The 26,977-nt window shown below is 38.6% G+C and overlaps 1 protein-coding gene across 1 annotated transcript in view; it reads left to right on the forward strand.

Moving 5' to 3' along the window:
- The window catches only part of LOC126162311 (uncharacterized), a 355,605-nt gene extending 330,417 nt beyond the window's left edge, over nucleotides 1–25,188 (forward strand). Inside the window, exon 9 of the mRNA XM_049918734.1 lies at nucleotides 24,303–25,188. Coding sequence (XP_049774691.1) covers nucleotides 24,303–24,485 — 183 coding nt within the window. The 3' untranslated portion in view covers nucleotides 24,486–25,188. The remainder of the gene's footprint in view (nucleotides 1–24,302) is intronic.
- The last annotated feature ends 1,789 nt before the right edge of the window (nucleotides 25,189–26,977 follow it).

The following is a 26,977-nucleotide window of genomic DNA, read 5'->3' on the forward strand; positions in this document are numbered from 1 at the left end:
TGACCATACATAGCGTTTGTGTCGTCACTTGAAATAAATAACTAGTATAAGAAAGGTTACTGGTGATAAGAGTTTCTACATGTCGCCACTCCAGACTTTATTGTGGTTCAACCTACCGTCTACTTGGTAAAGAAGGAATATCATCTTTAATGTGAATTTTCAGACCACGCAGCCATTATATCTCCTTCACTTGGTGTAGCCAGGAGAGAATGGAATCTGTCTCTCCCTATCTAAAATCATTGACAGAAGTGGGAATCGAACCCAGACCATAGGTATAACAACCTACCATCCGTCCAACAGACCACGAAATCCTCTTCTCTGCGAGTCATTTTTCTATCGTAACGCAGTTGCGCCACACTGGATGAGAATTCTGACACACAGGCTCCCTGTAGTAATTTGCAGCATGTTCAGTAAATTCATTTACTTGGTTGACCGAATCACCATGAACTAGCTGCCTCGGCTACCCAGTGCATACATTCGACTATTTTGTAATCACAGAAATAAAATCACGTTACTGCCACCTACACACAACTGCCAACATTGTAGGATGCAGAAGTTTAAATAGGAAGTGTTCCTTTCCACTTGAGCTATTCTATTGCGCTATCTGTTACTAGAGAATGTCGTTCAGTCCAAAAGAAAAGCTGTAACTGTTTGTCTCTCAGAAGTCAAGACCTGGCCATATGCATAATCTCACAGTGCTGTGGAATCCAAAAGTTCTGGAGGAATAGTTGCCGAGCTCTGGAGCTGTTGTAGCTACGTGTCAGCTTGTAGCATAGATAAGATATCGCGAGTTCGAATACATTCAGTGCTACATTTTTTGAAACGCAATTCTGCTCTCTGCTGAAGTTATCAGTCTAATGGAACTTGGAACATAATTCCCTTCACTTCTCAACCCAAAGTAGTCGCATGTGGAAAAAGGACTAACTACTGTGACATTTTGTTCTATTCAGGTTTAATAGACAGCAGGCAGCAGATGCATCTCGAAGATGTGCAGGGAGAGCGCATCGTGCCATAATATGTCAGAAAAGTATTTTCTACATTAGCCGTCGTGTGGTAGTGATATTTTATTCTTCTTCAAACTTTGATTGACAGCTTTAACTCAGAACAAATTTTCTACATGCATGTAATCAATAAATTGCATGTGCATTGTCAGGCTGTCATAGGTAACATCAGAGAATTCGCATATATCGTTGATGATTAATTTCTCTCTCATGTTTACTATTGTTTTAACAACACTAAAGGAAACCTTATGAAAATTGTGCACTGTATTATAAGAAATGAAATAAAACTAACCATGATAACCTTACGACGAAAGTATCTGTACACAAGCATGCCTCTATCGACACGAATTAGTAAAATACTACTCACTTAGATTTTGATTGGGTCTGTGTTTAATTGGTATGCTGTGTCATACTCAAGAGGTATGCAAATGTGGCATTTCATAAATATAGTTACATATTCCTAGAAACCCAAAATTCGCTTGTCAGCAGCGGAAAGAGGCGTTACCTGTTGTGCAGCATTGTAAGTTTTTCAACATTGCACTATGAGCTGAAAGCATTTTCTTGCGATTTCCTTATTGATGTTTGATCTGACTGCTTGTAGCTCTTTCACAGAACTGGAACTGCGAACCGTAACAGACGCTGTTTCACAGGTCAGCACGTTACCACAGAGCTGGCGAGGAGGTATGGGCCTCAGCTTCCTATTACGACGGCAATAGTAACTAGAACTCGTAAACCGCTGTTTAAAGGTCGAGATTAGTTGCGATTTCCACCTGCAAAGACTTTCCTGGGCTGAAAACCGTAAATTTTCAATCTTTTGTTACCCTTCAAGCTATAATAACTCAGATTATTCAATGGAAATGACAGGTAAAATCAAGTGAACTTTGAGGCTTAATTCCGTGCACACCAGGAAGTAACTCGTCGATCACAGAGTTGCCAAACATACGTTGCCTTGTTGCCATATCTCAGTTACAGTACCAGCAGGTAGAAGACGAACCGATGTGATCCTACAGCGGTCTGGGAAGTGACCATAGCTGGTGTCTCCAAGTCGCGGCTGCTACGGCCTGGAATACGTAATGCGTCTGATTCGCTTTCTGTAACTAGGTTTAGGGACTGGAGCGTAGTTACTAATAATACTCAGAACTGACTGCAAACTGAGCATCATAAATCAGTAACTCTCATTGTTGTTTTTATATTTCTTTCGTAAGTGCACTCAAAACTAAGAAAGTCATTCACAGGCGTTTTCGTGCCTCGCCGATAGTCGAGCACAACATACAAATAAAAATAAAAAAGAATGTGTGTGTGTGTGTGTGTGTGTGTGTGTGTGTGTGTGTGTGTGAGAGAGAGAGAGAGAGAGAGAGAGAGAGAGAGAGAGAGAGAGAAATAAAAAGCAATGAGAGAGAGTGTAAAAAATTGTTGTAAAGAAATTGAATCATGGTATTTAAAGAAATCTTTCATTAAAATGACACGTTCCACATCATTACGAAATGTCGTATTCATGATCTATGGAACAAGAGTTAATCTAATGTAATCTAATCACATCGTATTGATGATTAGCCATGAAGAGTCATGAATTACCGAATTTTTGCCAATACCAGTAACCAAATCTAAACTTGAAAATAAAAGCTATCACAGGTGCAATACGTGGGTTCAGGCATTTACTTTTAAGAGGCACAAACAGATTTATTTTACCTCTGGTAACCTCAAGAGAAAGATGTTATAATCCAGAATCCGCATTAAACATCACGTTCCTTCATTACCAACTGGGCAGAGCCAGTTTACGTTGGGAAATGACACAGCGGAAGTCATGGTAAAAAGAAATACAGTCGCCAGTAAGCTTACTTACATTAGAAAATTTTATTTTATTTGATGAACCGATAGCCATTTAAAGGGACAGGGCTCTTATTTTACTTGTACTTGATTGAACTAGAGACGTTTAAAAATTTGGTGCTGGACTGTGATTCGAATTCGTATCTCCTCTTTCGAGGATCTGAATCTCTCGGAACAGTATAGTTCAGTCATTTCGTTCCTTTTCCCAAGACTGCAATCTTCTCTAGGTCTCCTCCAAAGGTAAGTATGTGGGTCTGAAACCTGATCCAGAACAAAAATATTCATAATTTCATTTCTAGCTTTATCAAGTGCACAACCACCTGCTAGTGAAAATTAACGCGCAATTTCAATGTCTGTTCATGTGTTGCCAACAATCGCAACAGGTGTCGTTATTTCTGGTCAAACACGCACACATCTTACTGTTCATGAGTAAGCAACTGATACTTAAGCTATATTCGTGGATGCACGGTAGGTGTGCAGTTCGATTGTCGCTTAGGCACAAAAGTTTGTATCCTTATTTTAGATTCAGACACCTAGCGGCTTGTAAGAAAAACCGATACGTAACATTTGATTTTTCTTAGTTAACAATCGGATTACGTGTTGGGTTCGTATCTCCGTCACAGAACTTCACATCATGCACTTCATCTTTAATTGCATGCACACTTTGTTACTTCAGAATGGAGGTATATCAGATATCTTTCGTGGTTAGATAACAGGGATGAAAGGGTCTTGATAGGAGTCACGGTTTATTACAAAAATTGTCCTCTTTTATTTTCAAGTTTAGATTTGGTTACTGGTATTGGCAAAAATTCGGTAATTCGTGACACTTCATGGCTAATCATCAATACGATGTGATTAGATTAGATTAGATTACATTAGATTAACTCTTGTTCCATAGATCATGAATACGACATTTCGTAATGATGTGGAACGTGTCATTTTAATGAAAGATTTCTTTAAATACCATGATTCAATTTCTTTACAACAATTTTTTACACTCTCTCTCATTGCTTTTTATTTCTCTCTCTCTCTCTCTCTCTCTCTCTCTCTCTCACACACACACACACACACACACACACACACACACATTCTTTTTTATTTTTATTTGTATGTTGTGCTCGACTATCGGCGAGGCACGAAAACGCCTGTGAATGACTTTCTTAGTTTTGAGTGCACTTACGAAAGAAATATAAAAACAACAATGAGAGTTACTGATTTATGATGCTCAGTTTGCAGTCAGTTCTGAGTATTATTAGTAACTACGCTCCAGTCCCTAAACCTAGTTACAGAAAGCGAATCAGACGCATTACGTATTCCAGGCCGTAGCAGCCGCGACTTGGAGACACCAGCTATGGTCACTTCCCAGACCGCTGTAGGATCACATCGGTTCGTCTTCTACCTGCTGGTACTGTAACTGAGATTTGGCAACAAGGCAACATATGAAACTTCCTGGCAGATTAAAACTGTGTGCCCGACCGAGACTCGAACTCGGGACCTTTGCCTTTCGCGGGCAAGCGCTCTACCATCTGAGCTACCGAAGCACGACTCACGCCCGGTACTCACAGCTTTACTTCTGCCAGTACCTCGTCTCCTACCTTCCAAACTTTACAGAAGCTCTCCTGCGAACCTTGCAGAACTAGCACTCCTGAAAGAAAGGATATTGCGGAGACATGGCTTAGCCACAGCCTGGGGGATGTTTCCAGAATGAGATTTTCACTCTGCAGCGGAGTGTGCGCTGATATGAAACTTCCTGGCAGATTAAAACTGTGTGCCCGACCGAGACTCGAACTCGGGACCTTTGCCTTTCGCGGGCAAGCGCTCTACCATCTGAGCTACCGAAGCACGACTCACGCCCGGTACTCACAGCTTTACTTCTGCCAGTACCTCGTCTCCTACCTTCCAAACTTTACAGAAGCTCTCCTGCGAACCTTGCAGAACTAGCACTCCTGAAAGAAAGGATATTGCGGAGACATGGCGTAGCCACAGCCTGGGGGATGTTTCCAGAATGAGATTTTCACTCTGCAGCGGAGTGTGCGCTGATATGAAACTTCCTGGCAGATTAAAACTGTGTGCCCGACCGAGACTCGAACTCGGGACCTTTGCCTTTCGCGGGCAAGCGCTCTACCATCTGAGCTACCGAAGCACGACTCACACTGCAGATTTTCACTCCGCTGCAGAGTGAAAATCTCATTCTGGAAACATCCCCCAGGCTGTGGCTAAGCCATGTCTCCGCAATATCCTTTCTTTCAGGAGTGCTAGTTCTGCAAGGTTCGCAGGAGAGCTTCTGTAAAGTTTGGAAGGTAGGAGACGAGGTACTGGCAGAAGTAAAGCTGTGAGTACCGGGCGTGAGTCGTGCTTCGGTAGCTCAGATGGTAGAGCGCTTGCCCGCGAAAGGCAAAGGTCCCGAGTTCGAGTCTCGGTTGGGCACACAGTTTTAATCTGCCAGGAAGTTTCATATCAGCGCACACTCCGCTGCAGAGTGAAAATCTCATTCTGGAAACATCCCCCAGGCTGTGGCTAAGCCATGTCTCCGCAATATCCTTTCTTTCAGGAGTGCTAGTTCTGCAAGGTTCGCAGGAGAGCTTCTGTAAAGTTTGGAAGGTAGGAGACGAGGTACTGGCAGAAGTAAAGCTGTGAGTACCGGGCGTGAGTCGTGCTTCGGTAGCTCAGATGGTAGAGCGCTTGCCCGCGAAAGGCAAAGGTCCCGAGTTCGAGTCTCGGTCGGGCACACAGTTTTAATCTGCCAGGAAGTTTCATATCAGCGCACACTCCGCTGCAGAGTGAAAATCTCATTCTGGAAGGCAACGTATGTTTGGCAACTCTGTGATCGACGAGTTACTTCCTGGTGTGCACGGAATTAAGCCTCAAAGTTCACTTGATTTTACCTGTCATTTCCATTGAATAATCTGAGTTATTATAGCTTGAAGGGTAACAAAAGATTGAAAATTTACTGTTTTCAGCCCAGCAAAGTCATTGCAGGTGGAAATCGCAACTAATCTCGACCTTTAAACAGCGGTTTACAAGTTCTAGTTACTATTGCCGTCGTAATAGGAAGCTGAGACCCATACCTCCTCGCCAGCTCTGTGGTAACGTGCTGACCTGTGAAACAGCGTCTGTTACGGTTCGCAGTTCCAGTCTCACTGACTGAAACGTTTTTATCCCTTCTGTGAAAGAGCTACAAGCAGTCAGATCAAACATCAATAAGGAAATCGCAAGAAAATGCTTTCAGCTCATAGTGCAATGTTGAAAAACTTACAATGCTGCACAACAGGTAACGCCTCTTTCCGCTGCTGACAAGCGAATTTTGGGTTTCTAGGAATACGTAACTATATTTATGAAATGCCACATTTGCATACCTCTTGAGTATGACACAGCATACCAATTAAACACAGACCCAATCAAAATCTAAGTGAGTAGTATTTTACTAATTCGTGTCGATAGAGGCATGCTTGTGTACAGATACTTTCGTCGTAAGGTTATCATGGTTAGTTTTATTTCATTTCTTATAATACAGTGCACAATTTTCGTAAGGTTACCTTTAGTGTTGTTAAAACAATAGTAAACATGAGAGAGAAATTAATCATCAACGATATATGCGAATTCTCTGATGTTACCTATGACAGCCTGACAATGCACATGCAATTTATTGATTACATGCATGTAGAAAATTTGTTCTGAGTTAAAGCTGTCAATCAAAGTTTGAAGAAGAATAAAATATCACTACCACACGACGGCTAATGTAGAAAATACTTTTCTGACATATTATGGCACGATGCGCTCTCCCTGCACATCTTCGAGATGCATCTGCTGCCTGCTGTCTATTAAACCTGAATAGAACAAAATGTCACAGTAGTTAGTCCTTTTTCCACATGCGACTACTTTGGGTTGAGAAGTGAAGGGAATTATTTTCCAAGTTCCATTAGATTGATAACTTCAGCAGAGAGCAGAATTGCGTTTTAAAAAATGTAGCACTGAATGTATTCGAACTCGCGACATCTTATCTATGCTACAAGCTGACACGTAGCTACAACAGCTCCAGAGCTCAGCAACTATTCCTCCAGAACTTTTGGATTCCACAGCACTGTAAGATTATGCATATGGCCAGGTCTTGACTTCTGAGAGACAAACAGTTACAGCTTTTCTTTTGGACTGAACGACGTTTTCTAGTAACAGATAGCGCAATAGAATAGCTCAAGTGGAAAGGAACACTTCCTATTTAAACTTCTGCATCCTACAATGTTGGCAGTTGTGTGTAGGTGGCAGTAACGTGATTTTATTTCTGTGATTACAAAATAGTCGAATGTATGCACTGGGTAGCCGAGGCAGCTAGTTCATGGTGATTCGGTCAACCAAGTAAATGAATTTACTGAACATGCTGCAAATTACTACAGGGAGCCTGTGTGTCAGAATTCTCATCCAGTGTGGCGCAACTGCGTTACGATAGAAAAATGACTCGCAGAGAAGAGGATTTCGTGGTCTGTTGGACGGATGGTAGGTTGTTATACCTATGGTCTGGGTTCGATTCCCACTTCTGTCAATGTTTTTAGATAGGGAGAGACAGATTCCATTCTCTCCTGGCTACACCAAGTGAAGGAGATATAATGGCTGCGTGGTCTGAAAATTCACATTAAAGATGATATTCCTTCTTTACCAAGTAGACGGTAGGTTGAACCACAATAAAGTCTGGAGTGGCGACATGTAGAAACTCTTATCACCAGTAACCTTTCTTATACTAGTTATTTATTTCAAGTGACGACACAAACGCTATGTATGGTCACAGGACACTTATTCCATCTTTTATTTGAGCTTCTGTATGTCGATAAAATTGGTTCTGAACTGGGAATGCAACTCAGACCGCCCTTAACGCGGAATTTGATCCCTTCATGGCAATACAGCTCGGCTACAATTTGTTGTTTGTTCAAAACTGCAGATTCCTCAACACCTTCACATATTATGCGTGAATGGGATCGAATCCTGGCCCGGCACTAAAGATTTAATTATGTATTATCAAGCTCTAGCATGAGAACACCTATCTGCTGGTGGATAATAATTTTGATTTTTAATGTATTTTCATTCGCTGTCAACACTAACGATATCTGACGTTTTTAACTCCCAGTGAGACACAGAACTATTTGCGAGATGACTGTGAGTTCAAGATGCTATTCTGAGCAGCTGGTGGAGAAAAATTCGGTAGCTGACGTCTCTTTGTGTGTAGTCAACAACGATATGTGTTGGGCTCTATTCCCAGTGAGCGCTGAACTCTTCGTCATATTATTTCAGTTCGAACATGCTCACATGTCACTGCTGGTGCAACAAACCCATATTTAACGTTAGTTTTCTCTAGAATATAACAGCGATAGGTGCCGGGTTGGAGTCCTGGGAAGGAAAAAATTTATGTTTCGTCTCGTCATTTCAGTTAAAACATCTAGTTACTGCCGCGAAATTCCGGTATGTCACATTTGACTGTGCTTCGATAGCAAGCCGATTAGGTTCCGGGTTCGAATCCGTGTCCAACACACAGCTTTACCTCACGGCATTTCAAGTAAGTTACTTGTGAAGAAGCAATATTTAACATCTCTCGTAGTTCGTTAACAGGGACAATAGATGCTGGGTAGGAATTCGCGTCTGTTAAAAATGTTTGCGTTATGCAATTTAAAGTTGATATTTGCTAACTGATACTGTCTAAAATCGAGGTATATCACTCTCTGTATGCCTAATCAGGAATGACTGTTAGTTTCCGTCAGTCACGAAATCTTTGCTTAGTCTGCATGAGCTGGGTTTGAATCCATATGCAGAACAAGACGGTTCGTCGTGTCATTTAATGTTCACACATATTCTCAACTAGCTGCTCGTGAATAACTTAAATTTTTAATGTCATTTTGTGTTAAATAGTTCAAATGGTTCAAATGGCTCTGAGCACTATGGGACTTAACTTCTAAGGTCATCAGTCCCCTAGAACTTAGAACTACTTAAACCTAACTAACCTAAGGACATCACACACATCCATGCCCGAGGCAGGATTCGAACCTGCGACCGTAGCGGTCACGCGGTTCCAGACTGAAGCGCCTAGAACCGCACGGCCACATCGGCCGGCCCCCACCATCTGGTATCAATGCATTACCTTATAATCCATTATATATAATCATTTTCATAGTACACTTGATATTATAGATGAGTAGCACACAAGACAGGACATAGATAATGTCCGTTTGACGTCAACAGTGTGTAACATTTTACTTTTTTTGAATAGGACAATGTTCCTCTCCAATAATTTTTAGATTAGTTACAATAAGCTTACGCTGCAAGAGAATTCGCTTGTATTTTTCAATATGTGGTCTGTTGTCGGTTTGAAGGCCTTCCATAACATCGGCACCGTAGTGCAACTCCACCGAGAGCTGTCTGGAGTAGGGTGGAGATAGCAATGTGAAAGTTGCGAGCTGTCGAAGACGATCTTCATATTCCTAATGCGATTAGGACATCGTATACTCTTGACGACGTTTAGCACCTGTGCGGTCAGTCACCCAATTTCAGAATTCATTTTGAGTAATCCTGCTAAATTCCCAAAATATTGTCTTTTTATATTGATGAGTAATATGGATAGTCGTCACATTCATGTGCCGTCTACAACGCAAATTTAATGTTACTATCCTAGGAACTAACCTGCAATACGTTTTGTATTTCATAATCGGAACTATCTGCATTAACCGTCATCAGAGCAATGTCAGGGAACAGACTGCAGCAGTGCCTACTTGAGGACCTGCTTGAGTCGTGTTCTAAGGAAAGGGTAGTTGCTGGTTCACATTATATTACACTAGCGAGAAGTACCGACTTTTCCTTTTCTCTGCAAACATCCAGAACTAAATTCAGTAACTAAATGCTAAGAATATATTTGCATTGTGCCAACTCAAAGATCAATAGATATGGATATAGATTTTTATATTTAAAGCCATTCTCGTTCTGCGTTGGAATAAACATCATTCATTATTTGCTTGTTCTTGTTACGATTGTTATTGTCATTCTCTCACTCGCAAGAGTCTTATGCTGATGCAGTATGAATAAATTATGCCATTGGATACAAAGCGGTTTAGTTTTGAGACCTAACCCACGAGGGGGGAAGGCACAGTGGTCTGCTTCAGGAATTCCAAGCAATTAAACACAAAAAACAACCCAGGAAGGGTTCGAACAGCTACTTTCACGCAGAGACATGCATTTGGAATCTGTTCATCGTTACGGGGTCAAACAAGAGGGTAACATTACTGAAACAATGGTCGGGCTACTTAGTATATAATAGAGCATACAGATTTCAAGGAGGAAACGTATGAAGACGAAGACTTCCTCGTTATCAATATGTGCGGCATATCTTTCGTGTTAACGAAAGTAAATTCCCGCTTTACCTCTTCTTACGTGTCAAATGAAATGAATGTCATGAGGAATAGAATATTTGTTGACTGCGTCTCTTCTTGCTTCCATCCTTACCAACATATTTCTTCATTCTCGTGGTAATCATGACATTCTATGTGCATGCTGCAAACGATTGCAAGTGGACAAATTCGACATCGAGGTGCAAAGCGTTTGGTATCTTACATTATATTCAATTCGAATAAGCTTCCGGTGTATTTTTACTTTGTTTGTATTTTTAGATGATTATGAACGTTACGGAAATTTATCTCACATGCTTTATGTTGAATGAGAAACATTGAATGATCCGTTTTGCTTTCCCTACGTTGAAATGATATAATGTCGGCGTCAACAGCCTTCTTCCACGCCGGAAGCTGAAACTTGTATCATTCTGGATTAATGATAATTGAATGTCTCATATGTACACATAGCCCACAAGGCGACGTCAGAAACCATCAGGGGAGAACGCCGCATAAAAACCAAACGTGCGCGCGCGTCTCCACTCTGAAGAACCGTATCGGAGAATCACGGCAAGCATTTCGCTGAAGAGCTGCCTCGTCAGAGAGCCGAGAAATGGCAGCGTCGTAGCAAGTATTTGTCAACACTCTGATAGTGCATTTACTTCCGGGTGTAGGTCGGCGTTACCTCGCTAAATTCAGTTGACATTCGTTTTCCACATCGAAGACTCGTACGATATAATCCACTGCAAGATGACACAATTAGAAAGTATATTTAATTTCTGGACTCCAAGAACGGCGTTCTTCACATAAGTAACACCTGTTTGTGTGTGCATTCGGGAGGACGACGGTGCAATCCCGCGCCCGGCCATCCTGATTTAGGTTTTCAATGATTTCCCTAAATCGCTTCAGGCAAATGCCGGGATGGTTCCTTAGGAAGGGCACGGCCGATTTCCTTCCCCATCCTTCCCTAATCCGAGCTTGTGCTCCGTCTCTAATGACATCGTTGTCGACGGGACGTTAAAACAGTAATCTCCACCTCCTCTGTTTGTGTGTTTAAGGTTGCGTTTTGAGGCTCAGGCAACATCGCAGTGACTATAGTCCGCCTCTGGCCGCCAGTGTGTCGTTAGCTCAGAGGTTCCCTTGTGCGTTGCAGTGCTTGTACTGTAAGTTCGAATCACGGTAGAAGCCGCTGACTACAACCTTTTGTTTTCCGTTTTAATTAATGGAGTTGCAAACTGCTAGTAAAAATTTCTTATGCGAAATCTGAAGAATGCCTTTAAACATCAATCTTCGGCCGATTTCGACTTAGTAAATTAAGTTAATATCATGGATTTCTGCTTTGCAAATTCCAAGGTGCTTCACTGTAAAATAGGTCCTGAAAAGATTCAAACCGACTGTCAACGATATAAATTTGAGCTTTGTTCGTCATATGGGTCTAACATGTCAGAAGGTTGTTTATGAAGTGCACATGTTCATTAATATAGTTCCCATCTTCTAAATTTTTGCAATAGCATTTAACTGTAGACGTTTTCTAACACCGGCGTTAGCAATTCCTTTCCGTTCTCTGAAACCTTCAAAACGACAAATTTTTCTGGTTTAAATCTGATGACCTTAACTATCACTTCCGATCAACAATAAATACTTCATGAACCCATACATGGAACTCCAAATGTGCAGTGTGCCTGCACTGCTACAGAGCATGCATTGCAAGGTATTCACACAGTTTATCGCATAGACTTACCATAAGGAATGAAATAAGAACTGTAATACACTTTACACCACAGACGCTCACTCTGGCTTGACGAAAACATCCAAACATTGACCAAAAGTTGCACAAATAATTAAGTTTGAAAGGAAAAGAAATGAGGTATGAAGCATTTATAAATTCATCGAATGTAGTGAGGTGGTTTAATTTCGTCCCAGTCTATAAAATTAATTTTGGGCCATACTCAGCTCTTGCCGATTACCCGCCTACTAATCAGGGCGTCTGTCTCCGTTGCTTTTGAGCGTGAATGGAAATTGTAGAAATTTTCTGTGGAGCAACATTTAATAATAAAGCGTTTTAAATCATCAAAAGCGATGAGCGGTAGCAAGTGCTTTCGATAAAGAATGGGGGAGTGCAGCGCCGCTGCTGTCGCCACGGCCGCTGCCAGTAGCCAGCAAATGGATCCCGGAGCTTTGCCGCATACGGCGTCCAGAGGAGGACAGTCTGCAGGAAATCTGCCGCAAAATCGTTACTCGATAAAATTTTGATATCGGTGTGTCACAAAGCGAAATAGATTGAATCTGCGCTACCATTACATTCACGTCTTCAGCATTCAGACAGAAGAGGCTATAAAAATATTTTATGCCAGCTGCTCTCGATCCACTGACATTATGAACAGAAACAACGCACGCTACCGCTAGACCACAGGCGTAATCAGCCTAGAGTCTCTCTATCTTGGGACAAGTTTTCCTCCAGGAAGTGCCGCAGTCTACAGTGTTGCCAGATTGTGCAGATAACCGGACTTAGAGAATTAGCGAGTTGGCCAGTTTCTTTGTCCCATGACGCGATCGGCGCGGACTTAGCCTCTGAAGCGGCCGGCCGCCGGTCGAGTTTTATGTCAAAGAGTGTACATCACTGGTGGTCATGGAAGGTGCCGTAACGGCTGTACGATACGTGAATGCCATCCTCCAACCTATAGAGCAACCACATTGGGAGCATATTGGCGAGGCATTTGTCTTTATGGATGACAATTTGTGCACTCATTGTGCACATCTTGTGAATGACTTCCTTCAGGATAATGACGTTGCTCATCTAGAATGGCCAGCATTTTCTCCAGACATGAACCCTGTCGAAAATGCCTGGGAGAGATTGAAAAGGGCTGTTTATGGACGACGTGACCTACTGACCCCACTGAGGGATCTATTCCGAAGCACTGTTGAGGAGTGGGACAATGTGGACCAACAGTGCCTTGATGAACTTCTGGATAGTATGCCATGGCAAATACAAGCATGCATCAATGCAAGAAGATATGCTACTGGGTATTACAGGTACCGGTGTGTACAGCACTCAGGACACCACCTCTGAAGATCTCACTGTATGATTTTACAACATGCAATGTGTGGTTTTCATGAGCAATAAAAATGAAGCAAATAATGTTTATGTTGATCTCTATTCCAATTTTCTGTACAGGCTCCAGAACTCTCGGAGCCGAGTTGATGCAAAACTTTTTTTGATATGTGTATTAGTGGCCTATATCTGATCCAGCCTGCATGTAAGGAAAATACACTTACCAGCATCTGAATTATACAGCAGTTTGCTGGTTTGGCTTATATATAGACTGCTATGCAATGGAGGATTAAGTCTTTTAGAAATCCACACTCCAACTCATAGAATGTTACACATCCATTGGTTATTTAATAAGTTTCTCGTGGTTACATCCACTATGGTAATCATTTCCCAATGAAGAGATCATCATTACATTTTCAATTACAGGCCATATGCCCTGTGGATACACGTTATTTGTCCTTCAAGCAGTTGTGTCCATTTCTTTTGCATCCCTATATCACTAATCATTGCTGATTCACCCACCTTTTAGGGCCATTTTCCAATTCCAAGAACAAGATGGTGCCCCAATCTTCTGTCTGCTCGACCACCCACTTTGAGGTAATTTTCAGAATAAGGGTGACTCATATTGGAAGTCTTTATGTGCCATTGCTGATGATTTTTATTCAGAATTTAAGCAGTGGCTGGAATCAAACATGGGACCCAGGAGAATTTGATTACTAGTCAAAGGCATTACCCAAAGACCACAGTTACTCATGGTCTTTTTTAGATATTTTTATGAGATCTGTGGAGTATGAGTAGTACTACTTCACAAGAAACAAAATATTATAATATTTGTCTCTATTAATGAGCTACCAAACTCTTATAACGATCACTGGATTATTCTACCTCTCCAGCCAATAACTGACATAGCAGTTGAAGTATTGACTACAATTAAGACATCTAATTGTTAGAGAATTGATGGTAGCATTGTAATAAAGTTGCTCCATTGAAGTTGGTCTTAAGTAGTCATTTTTAGATTAGTAACTTCCATTCTTTAAAGTTACATTTATTAAAGTAGACTGATTTGTAGTGCACCAGGGTATAAAACATTGCTGAAACAGGATCTTTGACAACTGACACTGATCCCAAAGTTGCACTGGTTGCCTTCTTTGGTATATTGTTCCTAACATTGATCTTTGACTTATGGTGCAACAGTGTTTCTCAAATGTTAAGAAGTTGGTCTGGAATAATGTCCAAGTTATCATCGCAGGTTGCTGTTCTGTTATCATTCTCAGTCTATCAGCTCCCTCAAGGGTTGCCTCAACTGAAGACAAAAATTGCAAACCTTCATTTGGTAGGGTTTTGTTTTAAGTCATTTTTCTATGTAGTGTTGATCCAAGCTTTTAAGTGCTTAAGAACATTTTATTTTTGTTCCACCTCCACAAATATATCTGTGTGTGTGTGTGTGTGTGTGTGTGTGTTTTGTCATATTATTTGCATTTGTTTGGTTATCACTGGGCTTAGTGTGGTTGTTAATGTTCGCGCTAAATGATGTAGAACTGACTACACTACCTTGCTGTAAACAGCAAGGATAGATTAGAATGTTTCCTCTCGCATGAAATTCAGCATGGAACTTGTAACTTCAGAGAATATCTCTCACAGCCTGCTTTAGTTTAAGATCCATGGTCATATTATAGACCTTCATCAATTTCTTGTGATGGATGACATCGTATGCAGCTTGGTTGATTGATAAATGTCACACGACAATCATTTTTTAATTCATCTGCAGTATGTTGAGGTAACTGATGACCTGTGACATGACACATTTTTATAGTGAAAGCTGAGCTGCTGAAGCATTAGGATTGATTCAGTCATTCTTGTAAGTCAGTTTAATATCAGGCTCTCAAAAATTTTGTGTAAGTGCCAAAGTCAAGAGGACTGAGCAATAATTTTTAAGATCTTCAGGTTCTGTCCACATTTTAAAATAGCAATGACCACTTTCACTTTTTTCCAGTCATTAGGGATATCACAGGCTGCCATGCAGTTGTTGAATGATTTTAGCAACTATTTTTCTCATGTAAGTGTTAGATTTGTTCTACTGCAATATCATCTATTGCCAGAGCTTTGAGTTTGTTAAACATCTTAACTGATTTGTCACCTCAACAATGATAACTATTTCATGTAAAAGCATAGTAAATTATTAATTGTTTATCTTCCATGTTGTATTAAATCTCTCAGTCAGACTTACAATTTTTTCACAAGTTGGGTCCTGTACAATTGTTGTTTAAGTACCTTAGAACTGCTTTAAATTTGCTTCTGCTCATTTCAAGTTCCTGCATGGTATCAGTCGCTCTTTGGCATTTGGTTTCTGATTTTGAAGCTGTTAATGGTTTTCTGGTTTTAACTGTTTCATCTCTTTGTGCCCCAGTTTCTGGAATTAGATTTTGAATATAGTTGGTTGTTCTCAGCATTGGTATCAATAGGATGGAGCAGCTCTGTACTTCACAGATACAAATGTCAGGTTATTAGATTAGATTAGATTAATACTAGTTCCATGGATCATGAATACGATATTTCGTAATGATGTGGAACGAGTCAAATTTTCCAAAAAATGACATAATTAAGTTAATTTAACAACATACTTAAGTTAATATAACAACATTTTCATTTTTTGTGTTTTTTTATTTTTTGTTTATTTTTATTTTTTAAATATTTTTTTAAATTTATATCTAAAAATTCCTCTATGGAGTAGAAGGAGTTGTCATTCAGAAATTCTTTTAATTTCTTCTTAAATGCTTGTAGGTTATCTGTCAGACTTTTGATACTATTTGGTAAGTGATCAAAGACTTTAGTGCCAGTATAATTCACCCCTTTCTGTGCCACAGTTAGATTTAATCTTGAATAGTGAAGATCATCCTTTCTCCTAGTATTGTAGTTATGCACACTGCTATTACTTTTGAATTGGGTTTGGTTGTTAATAACAAATTTCATAAGAGAGTATATATACTGAGAAGCTACTGTGAATATCCCTAGATCCTTAAATAAATGTCTGCAGGATGATCTTGGGTGGACTCCAGCTATTATTCTGATTACACGCTTTTGTGCAATAAATACTTTATTCCTCAGTGATGAATTACCCCAAAATATGATGCCATATGAAAGCAACGAGTGAAAATAGGCGTAGTAAGCTAATTTACTAAGATGTTTATCACCAAAATTTGCAATGACCCTTATTGCATAAGTAGCTGAACTCAAACGTTTCAGCAGATCATCAATGTGTTTCTTCCAGTTTAATCTCTCATCAATGGACACACCTAAAAATTTTGAATATTCTACCTTAGCTATATGCTTCTGATTAAGGTCTATATTTATTAATGGTGTCATACCATTCACTGTACGGAACTGTATGTACTGTGTCTTATCAAAATTCAGTGAGAGTCCGTTTACAAGGAACCACTTAGTAATTTTCTGAAAGACAGTATTGACAATTTCATCAGTTAATTCTTGTTTGTCAGGTGTGATTACTATACTTGTATCATCAGCAAAGAGAACTAACTTTGCCTCTTCATGAATATAGAATGGCAAGTCATTAATATATATTAAGAACAACAAAGGACCCAAGACTGACCCTTGTGGAACCCCATTCTTGATAGTTCCCCAGTTTGAGGAATGTGCTGATCTTCGCATATTATGAGAACTACTTATTTCAACTTTCTGCACTCTTCCAGTTAGGTACGAATTAAACCATTTGTGCACTGTCCCACTCATGCCACAATACTTGAGCTTGTCTAGCAGAATTTCATGATTTACACAATCAAAAGCCTTTGAGAGATCACAAAAAATCCCAATGGGTGGTGTTCGGTTATTCAGATCATTCAAAATTTGATTAGTGATAGCATATATGGCATTTTCTGTTGAAAAACCTTTCTGGAAACCAAACTGACATTTTGTTAGTACTTCATTGTTACAGATATGTGAAGCTACTCTTGAATACATCACTGTCTCAAAAATTTTGGATAAAGCTGTTAGAAGGGAGATTGGACGGTAATTGTTGACATCAGATCTATCCCCCTTTTTATGCAAAGGTATAACAATAGCATATTTCAGTCTATCAGGGAAAATGCCCTGTTCCAGAGAGCTATTACACAGGTGGCTGAGAATCTTACTTATCTGTTGAGAACAAGCTTTTAGTATTTTGCTGGAAATGCCATCAATTCCATGTGAGTTTTTGCTTTTAAGCAAGTTTATTATTTTCCTAATTTCAGAGGGAGAAGTGGGTGAGATTTCTATTGTATCAAATTGCATAGGTATGGCCTCTTCCATTAACAGCCTAGCATCTTCTAGTGAACACCTGGATCCTACTATATCCACAACATTTAGAAAATGATTATTAAAAATATTTTCAACTTCTGACTTCTTGTTCGTAAAGTTTTCATTCAATTTGATGGTAATACTGTCTTCCTGTGCTCTTCGTTGACCTGTTTCTCTTTTAATAATATTCCAAATTGTTTTAATTTTATTATCAGAGTTGCTGATTTCAGACATCATACACATACTTCTGGATTTTTTAATAACTTTTCTTAATATAACACAGTAGTTTTTATAATGTTTGATAGTTTCTGGGTCACTACTCTTTCTTGCTGTCAGATACATTTCCCTTTTCCGGTTACAAGATATTTTTATACCCTTAGTAAGCCATGGTTTGTTACAAGGTTTCTTACGAGTATATTTAACTATTTTCTTGGGGAAGCAGTTTTCAAATACATTTACAAAAATGTCATGAAATAAATTATATTTTAAATTGGCATCAGGTTCACGGTACACCTCATCCCAGTCTAACAGCTGTAGGCTTTCCCTGAAATTTGCAATTGTTAAATCGTTGACTGAACATACTACTTTGGAGGACTGTTTAGTATTGCTGAATGGAGCTATGTCATATATTGTAACTAGCTGTGCACCATGATCAGAAAGACCATTCTCAACAGGCTGAGCATTTATCTGGTTAAACTTATCTTGGTCTATAAAGAAGTTATCTATCAGTGAGCTGCTATCCTTTACCACCCGAGTAGGAAAATCAATAACGGGTGTCAAATTGAAAGAACCGAGTAATACTTCAAGATCATTTTTCCTATTACCCTCTTTCAGAGAATCTACTTGAAGTCCCCACAAATAATAATTTGCTTCCCCCTGTCTGACAGATAGCACAACAAGGAGTCCAAATTTTTCAGAAATAGATGAAAATTTCCTGATGGGGACCTATATACAGTTACAATTATAAATGTGCCTTTATTTAATTTAAGCTCACAGGCACATGCTACTATATGTTTCTCTACACAAAACTTTTTTGTTTCTATACTTTTTGCACAATGATAACTTTTGACATATATGGCAACTCCTCCTTTCTCCATATTTTCTCTCATTACATGTGCAGAGAGCTTATATCCACTTACATTTACCTTATCCATATCAGTAACAATGTGATGCTCAGACAGGCATAGTATATCTATTTGATCCTCAGCTTCTAAATCTTCTAAACAAACCAGAAGCTCATCTATTTTATTCTTTAAACTCCCAATATTTTGATGAAATATACTTACATTATTTTTAATTATACTTTTATGAGAACCTTTCCTTATTCTAACATTTTCAGTACTCTCCTGTCTGAGTTTCTCATCGTGCTTAGGCCTAGTTGCTATACCAGTGGTCACATGGTGTTCAGAGAGGCAGATTATGTCAACTGGGTTGGGTGGCTTTAATTCATCAATGCAATTACCTAGGACTGAGATACAACTTCGTAGAGATAAAATTTCTGGTGATTGGTGAAAATTTATGATCGACAGCTGTGATTGGTGATCCAATGTGCTAGAATTGTGCTGTTTAATTTTTTTCCTAAACTGAAGATTTGTTTCAATCCTGACCTCTTGTAGAACTTGACATCTTTCTGTCTTATCTATCCTAAAAAAGGTGCTGCTCCAACACCTGTAACCACTGGTATTTTACCATTCATGGCAGTGCCTCCCCCCCTTAAATTTCCTGCTATTACCCCAGCCAGTTTCCCCTTCCCTTTCCTGTTGAGATGTAGGCCGTGCCTGGTATAGTCCCACCTACTGAGAGAATCAACAGGAACCACACCAATATGAGCCCCCGCACCCGACCCAAGCAGCCGTTCCAACTCCAAATTAACTCTCCCAACAGAAGAGTTCAAATGAGGCTGGTCATGGCGTCTCAAGACAGATACAAATTCAACATTGGTGTGTCTCGATGCCGACGCAATCTTTACCAGGTCACACTCTATACTGTACCCAGGATCTCTGTTGATGCTGTTCCCTGGCCCTCCCACAATAACCACGGTGTCTTCCCTGGTAAATCCTTTACAGAGTGAACCTAAATCCTCTGTCACCTGATCCAGACTAGCACTTGGTTTGAAAAAATTTGTGACCTGGTATTCTGGTCCTAATTCCTCCTGCAGAAGTTGGCCTACACCTCTGGCATGAGAACTGCCTAACAACAAAACTTTCTTCCTTTTCGATGGTTTTCCTACATTCTTTTTCAATTTCCTATTGAAAGTTTGTTGTGTCCTGTCTACACCTACCTCTGCTTGAGGCTCATCAGTTTCTAACTGAAGCAACAGGTCAAACTTATTTTTGACATTCACCACAAAACTGTCAGACTCAGTTCTAGGCCTGTTCCTTCTGCTACCTGTTGCCACTTCCCACCTCTCTTTGCCCTTCTCCCTCCTTAACCTGTCCAGATCTTCCCTAGCCTGATCTAGCTCAGCCTGAAGGGCAGCAGTTTTCCCCTCCTGTTCCACTATCTTCCTATCTCTGCTGCAAATCCTACATAACCACTGATGAGCCTGATCCACTTTCCCGACACCCACGCCACTGCAGTCCCCCCAGTGAAAAAAACTACTGCACCCATCACACCAAACCCCGGAACTAACAATTCTACGGCAAGTCAGGCACTTCTCACTCATGGCAAAAATAATACTTTAGCTAGAATAAATCAATTAAATTACCGAAAATCAAAAAAGACGTTACAAGAATTAAGCCTATTCACAAATGTATATAAGCAAGTTTCTGATTTAAAATTCCGCTGTTTTTCTGAGATCTGTATTAAAACAATGAAGGTATACGCTATTTATTTTATATTTCACTCGATGGAATGAAAAAAGGACAATTAAGCGAGATACTTTAACTTTGATTCTCCAAAAACGTTACGAGAATTAGGCCTATAAACAAATGTATATAAGCAAGTTTCTGATATAAAGTTACGCTGTTTTTCTGAAATCTGTATTAAAACAATGAAGTTATACGCTATTTACGGTAGTTTACTTGTTTGTTACCGAGAAATTAGTTAAATTACCGTGAAACAAGAAACAAACACGTTTACAAAATTTAAGCCTAAGCGCGACTTCGCGAAGTTACTATCTTTTCGTGTTTTCTGAAAAAATACGCAAAGAAAAGTCAAACCTTTAATGGCAAGACTAAATGATACACTAATGCATGTATTTAATTTGTTGTCGGCGTTAAACTAAATTATATTCCTGTCTAAATCACTTAACTTTCTGGAAATGGTTTCTGGCGTCTCTTACTCGGCGGCCATCTTGGGAAGATTTGTGAGTGCCACCTGTAACAGTTTTTCAAATTTTCTACTAATAAGCTTTTTTGAAATTTACTGTCACTGGAAAAAAGGTGTCCTTAGTTAAACAGCTGATGTGATGCTGTGCCTCATAAAGCTGTGATTATAATTGGACAAGAGTGTGTATTTCTTTGGTGCACTGTTGAGATATATGATGACTCAAGATGATCACATCAGTATTCAACACCACCACTGATATGCAATTGTACAGGCTTGTTTGCTATGGATCATAACTGTTTTACTTGAACCAACATAGAATATGATTTTTTCTCCATTTTCATCAACCAGTAGTGGGACCACAGACTGATGTGACTTAGAATAATCAATAACATAGGTCTTTTGGGTCTCATCATTCACTTGAAGTATTCATTTGTAATGGGGACCAAATGTGTATTGTGTGCAGAAATATTTTGCGATCACTTAATTCAGTGCTAATTGTCTCCTTATTGACTTTGTTCTTAATTTCAATAGAGATGACCTATAATCATCAGTTTTTGCAAAGACAGCACTCTTTATTACCAATGTCTTGAATTATTGTTGTTTAATAGTGGTGGCCTGTGTGTGTCTTGTATATGTATGCTGTCATGTTTGTGATCTGATGAAAGGGAGAGGAGGGATACAATTCATATTAGTTTTGTGGTGAATGGTGGAATAGTTTTGAGAGTTCATGAAAGTAAGTTCTGTGTACACTTGCTACTAGTGCGTTCATATTACATAATCCACCTTTCTTCAAACTGATGCTGAATTTATATGTCTGTATGGTGGGGCAGGTTTTGAGTTGGATTTGTAAAGATCTTTTTTTTTTTTTTTTTTTCGTAGTCTAGGATCCTTCCCCCCTCACCCCATGTGCTGGGTAGTGTGTAACAGTGTGTAGTGAATCAGAATCATTTTTTACCCTTTCACACCCTGTTAACAGATAGTCTGCGGGAAGAAAAATTATAGACACCCTTACACCTATGCATCAAATCCATGATAAAGTGTGGAGAACTTTTGTGAATTTTGTCTTTTTCATCTCTTGATACAAATTGGTTTCAAATCCACAAACAATATTCAAGAATTGGCCAAACAAGAGTTTTGGAAGGACCTCTTACATGGCTAAATTACAGTTCCTCATTTAAATAGTGCCACATTACTTCAGTCAGTACCCTTATATTTAACTTCTAGTGGAAGATACGTAATCCACACATGTTACTGTTCATTTACCACAATATTAACTGGCTAATGCATTTGTAAAATTCTTTAAGCATATATGACTATCATAGACAAAAATATGGATTGCAGAAGACATGAAACTGAATGGTGTTTTGTCTTGTCACATGGTGTAGCATCAGATAGCAGTCTTATCTGCAATAAGATCACACAATTGAAACAGATGGACTATCAGTTCTTTTTTCATTTTTAATTTGGAACTGGGTTTCATGTAAGTGTAAGTGGCTTCTGGGACAGTTATAGTTTTGTAGTGTTGAATCTTACTATCTATTGTCAAGTGTTTTTTACTATAGGTTTACCAGGTTAGAAATCAAGCTTTCTTCATTTTGTTGATTTGATGTATTCATGTTTCTTTCTCACCAAGGGAAGCTTGATGAGTTCTCCGGGATATTTAAACTGTAGAACTAGGTAACCTTTTTTAAAAATTTTATGAAGACTTTACATATACACAAGGGTTAACTGTGCATTAATCAGAGTTTTCTTGAACAATATTTCCAGTCCTGCTTTTAAGGATATTTTTTGGATGCTAGTGACCTGGGGTTGAGGGGTTTACTCCAATTTTGATTTCAAGTGCCCTCTCTCTCTCTCTCTCTCTCTCTCTCTCTCTCTCTCTCTCTCTCTCTCTCTCTCTCTCTCTGTGTGTGTGTGTGTGTGTGTGTGTGTGTGTGTGTGTGTGTGTGTGTGATGGAATAACTACAGTATTATGAAAAGGATGGATTGCTACTCACAATATAGAGAAGATATTGAGTCACAGACAGGCACAACCAAAAGACTGCTATACATTCAATCTTTCAGACTAATGGCCTTCTTGTAAAGTAGAAACACATGCAAGCATAACTCACACACACACGCCGACTGAGTCTGGCCTCAGTGGTCGTGTGCGTGTGCATGTGAGTTGTGCTTGCATGAATGTATGTGTGTTTTCTACTTTAAAAGAAGGCCTTTTAGCTTAATCTAGCCACAGCTCTGGCAAGAATATTATCAGTTGATAAGGCAGGAATGTTTCATAGTCATGTCATCTAAAAACCAAAATTTAACAACATATTTTGGTCACGTTAATAGAGAAGAAAATTCTTAATAGGGCTTTCTAGCCATATATGCCAGTTGTTTGAAATATTTCTCATTTTGAGTTTTCTATAGTATTTTGTAACCCATACGTAACTAAGTAGCTTAAAAGTATGCTTGGCAAAGTATAAATTTTTGGAATGAATTTCATAGTGTAAACAGTTTTGAATGAAGAGGAACCATGACACACAAATCACTTTCTTCAAATTATCAGTGGCCTTTAGCAGTTCCAGAATTTGCTCCTTCCTTTTTACATTTTCTCTAATCATTCATTTGGAACTGTGTTCTGGAGGTAATTTTCTAAGTATCTAGTATTAAAAATTCAGCCTCTGGACAACTACAAGGCAAAGTCCTAATGATCACTAATTTATTCTCTCTCGAGGAATAGGGCTATTAATGTTGTTGGTGTTATTGTTGGAGATAAGGTGTTGCTGGCACCAATTATTTTCTCATTTATATTGTTACAAATGGTTCATTGTAATATCAGTTACTATTTTTCTCCATGTATAAAGTGCTGCATCATCCAACCTTATGTTGTGCTTTTGTTATATTTCCTTAATAGTCTTCTTTCTTGCAATTCCATTCCTCTGTTATCGTCTTTTGTCATCCTTGTTCAGCTTTGCTTGTAAAAACATGGTAAGTGAAAACAATTCATACATCATGATCAAGCAGGGAACCAAAAATAAAGTGAGGAAGGTAAAAGAAAACTGAACAGGCTGAACTTAGATAAAAGCATGCAGACATGCAACATTTAAGCAGACAACTATGAAAACATATTGATGGAACTGGGTAAATCAGTTTTAGATTTCCAGTGACAAGTTTCAACAACAACAACAAAAAATCTTCAGAGTTAATGAAAAAAAGTAGCGAGTGACAACCATGTTATTATGAATGGAGTTTTATAGTGAACTGCATAAATCCTCTCACATCACCACTGTTTAGTTTTTGCATTTCATTTTACTTATTAGCTGTTATATGTAAATCTTTTAAGATTATAAATTCATCCATAAAGTTTGTTTGTTCACATTTAAATAGTAGTTGTAACGAACATACTTAAGTTTGCAGACAACATATCCAGTAATTCTATGTGCATCAATATCACAAACATCTTGAAACTGGAAGTAACCCTTATTCATACATTTTATTTTAATACTTTTTTTTTCTTCTTAGGTACCCAGGCCAGGTACTGGAGACACAGTCATTCTGTCTCATAATCGTGATTGCAAAAAAGAACATCAACAAGGAGCAGTAATACCCCACCTGCCCAAATTTTGTCATGAGTGTGGAGCTCAGTATCCTGTGAGCGTAGCAAAGTTTTGCTGTGAATGTGGTGTTCGAAGACTTTTAATATGAATCAATGCATTCAGTATTGTATTATGTAAGGTGCCTTAGCCTTTGTGATGATTGTGCTGTAAAAAGCACTAATTAACCAAAATTGTGTGCTAGTCCTAATTGACTTACATGACTGGAATGTAATATGTACAATTCTAATATTTATAGCAGAATCTCCCTAATATGGTGGCAGTTACTTATTTGTAAGAATAATGATGTGAACCGTTGTATGAGACCTTTGTAATTTTGTTGTTCAAAATGTCTATTTATATGGTGTTACGCATATATTTTTTCTGAGTTCAAAAGAAATTAAGTAGGTGGTCCCATGGAAAATGATATATTTGATCAGTTCTTCTATATGCATGTGAGAAACATTAATTGATTTGCTACATATTAAAGTCATTACTATCTACCAGCAAATGAAATATATATGTTATCATTGGGCATAACAGAAACGAAGATACGCAAGGGACCATTCCAGAATAAAAAGACAATTGAACACTGAGGGACCAGAGTTTTGAAAGGTGCTAACATACTTTTAGTGTCCGTTACTTATACATGTATATATGTATTGATAATACTCATATTTTTAGAAGTGTATTTGATATTCAGTCCATATAATTTCTATGTGAAATGTAATGCTTAAACAGATTTTTCTGTTATTTTAGTTTTGTATTAAATTTGTCTTGTGGGCCCTTTCAGTTTTCATCAGATTTATGCTATAAACCAGATTAATGTATCTATAATTTCAAGTTTCTGTAGTTGAAGTTCTTTCAACAGGGCAAGACTATCAGCCAGTTTTTTTTTTGTTTCAACTGGAGAATGAAAGAAGGGTAATTGTGCCCTTATGGAAGGAACCGTACAAGCATACTAGTGACGAGATTTTTGGAAAATATTGAAAAGTAAGCTGGATGTGTAGGAATTGGGTCCCTGCTTCTCCATAATACAAGTCATATTCCCTAAGTCCACTGCAGTATCTCTCTTCATGGATAGAGAAAGTGAGCCAACGTAACTGACTGCCTAAAACTATTAAAGTCCTTCAGATGTAGAAATGTGTTATGATAATAGTTGTTTGAAGCCTCTTCATCAAATATGCAACTAACTGACTACTATGAGATAATGTAGTCACTTTGTAAACAATTTGACAAATTGTTTATAAAATTTGATTTTATAGGGCTAGCTTAAATTTTTTACCTCTGCAATATATTTGACCAGAAATAATATTTTATCTCACTTAACTATGACTATCCATTAGCCATTTCTCAAAAAGCAAATTTTGTGTTGTGCTCAAGTGTATGTTACAAAGTGTTATAACAATGTCACCATAGTTTTCTCATGACACTGTAACAAAACAGAAAGTAAGTTCCATTGATTATATAATTTCTTATTTGTTATGGTCCTTGTTCTGGAACATTTGTGTTAAGAGTTCTTTTTGCCATCACAGGTTCATTCCATTCAGCTCTGTTTCCTTATTATGATGATTAAGTCTTTTACTTTGCTCCTCTGGATGTGAAATGTAAATAGTGAAAATTTACACTTGTGTTTTACATCACTGTATCAGTAATGATAATGCATTCACCATTTCACTGCTGGTTTTTTTTTCTGGATACACTACTGCAGTTTCAGATTTGTAGCCAAATTCCAGTGATTCATTATTGTTGTTATAAAAGTAATTACTTTGCCTGGCATAGTACATCTCAAGAATATAGGTTTCATTATTTGACCATAGAGAGATTGTAATTTTAATCCAATTTTTGTGGTATGTGAGAGTTTGAAGTGAAAATGTCATGTTGGTTGTCAACATTTTTACACAAGACTGTGACTCCTAATAATGTCGTTGAATAATTTTCTTGTTTTTTGGATCTCATTTTTCTCTTCTAAAGCTTTTGTAAAAGATCTGAATGAGGTCTATGTCCTTCTTTCATTTATCGTTTTCTGAAACTGTTTATTTATATATTTTATAAGCAACATGTTTGTGAAGATGGAAACAGTAACTTTTTAAAAATCAAGAAGTTCTTATGAAAAATACTTATAATGCTCAGCACAAAATTTCTATGATATGACCAACTCTGCATAAAACAGCTCCTTCTCTCTGCCTTTTTTTCCATTTGTCCACCTCAATAGCTGAGCAGTCAGCATGGCCGAATGCTGTGTGAGGCCTAGGTTTGATTTCCAGCTGGGTCGGTGATTTTGTTTGCTCAGGGCTGGGTGGCGTGTTGTCTTCATTATATCATCCTCACTGACATGCAAGTCACCAAAATGATGTCAACTAAAAAGCCAGTCTGCCTGATGTGAGGCCCTCACCATATAATATTTCATTTTTCTTTTGTTTGCATAGAAGGCAAAGTTTGTTTTTGTTTTCAGCAGTATATGCTTATAATTTTGAAGCCGTCATATACAGACATTTTATGTTACTCACACTGATATATTGCTAACACCCAGTTATTGTTTTTGTGCTTTTTGAATGCGCTGCAGGAAGGGCTTCTTGATAGAGTCCACTGCATGGCAGTATT

Source organism: Schistocerca cancellata, chromosome 2, assembly GCF_023864275.1.
Source record: "Schistocerca cancellata isolate TAMUIC-IGC-003103 chromosome 2, iqSchCanc2.1, whole genome shotgun sequence".
Taxonomy (NCBI): domain Eukaryota; kingdom Metazoa; phylum Arthropoda; class Insecta; order Orthoptera; family Acrididae; genus Schistocerca; species Schistocerca cancellata.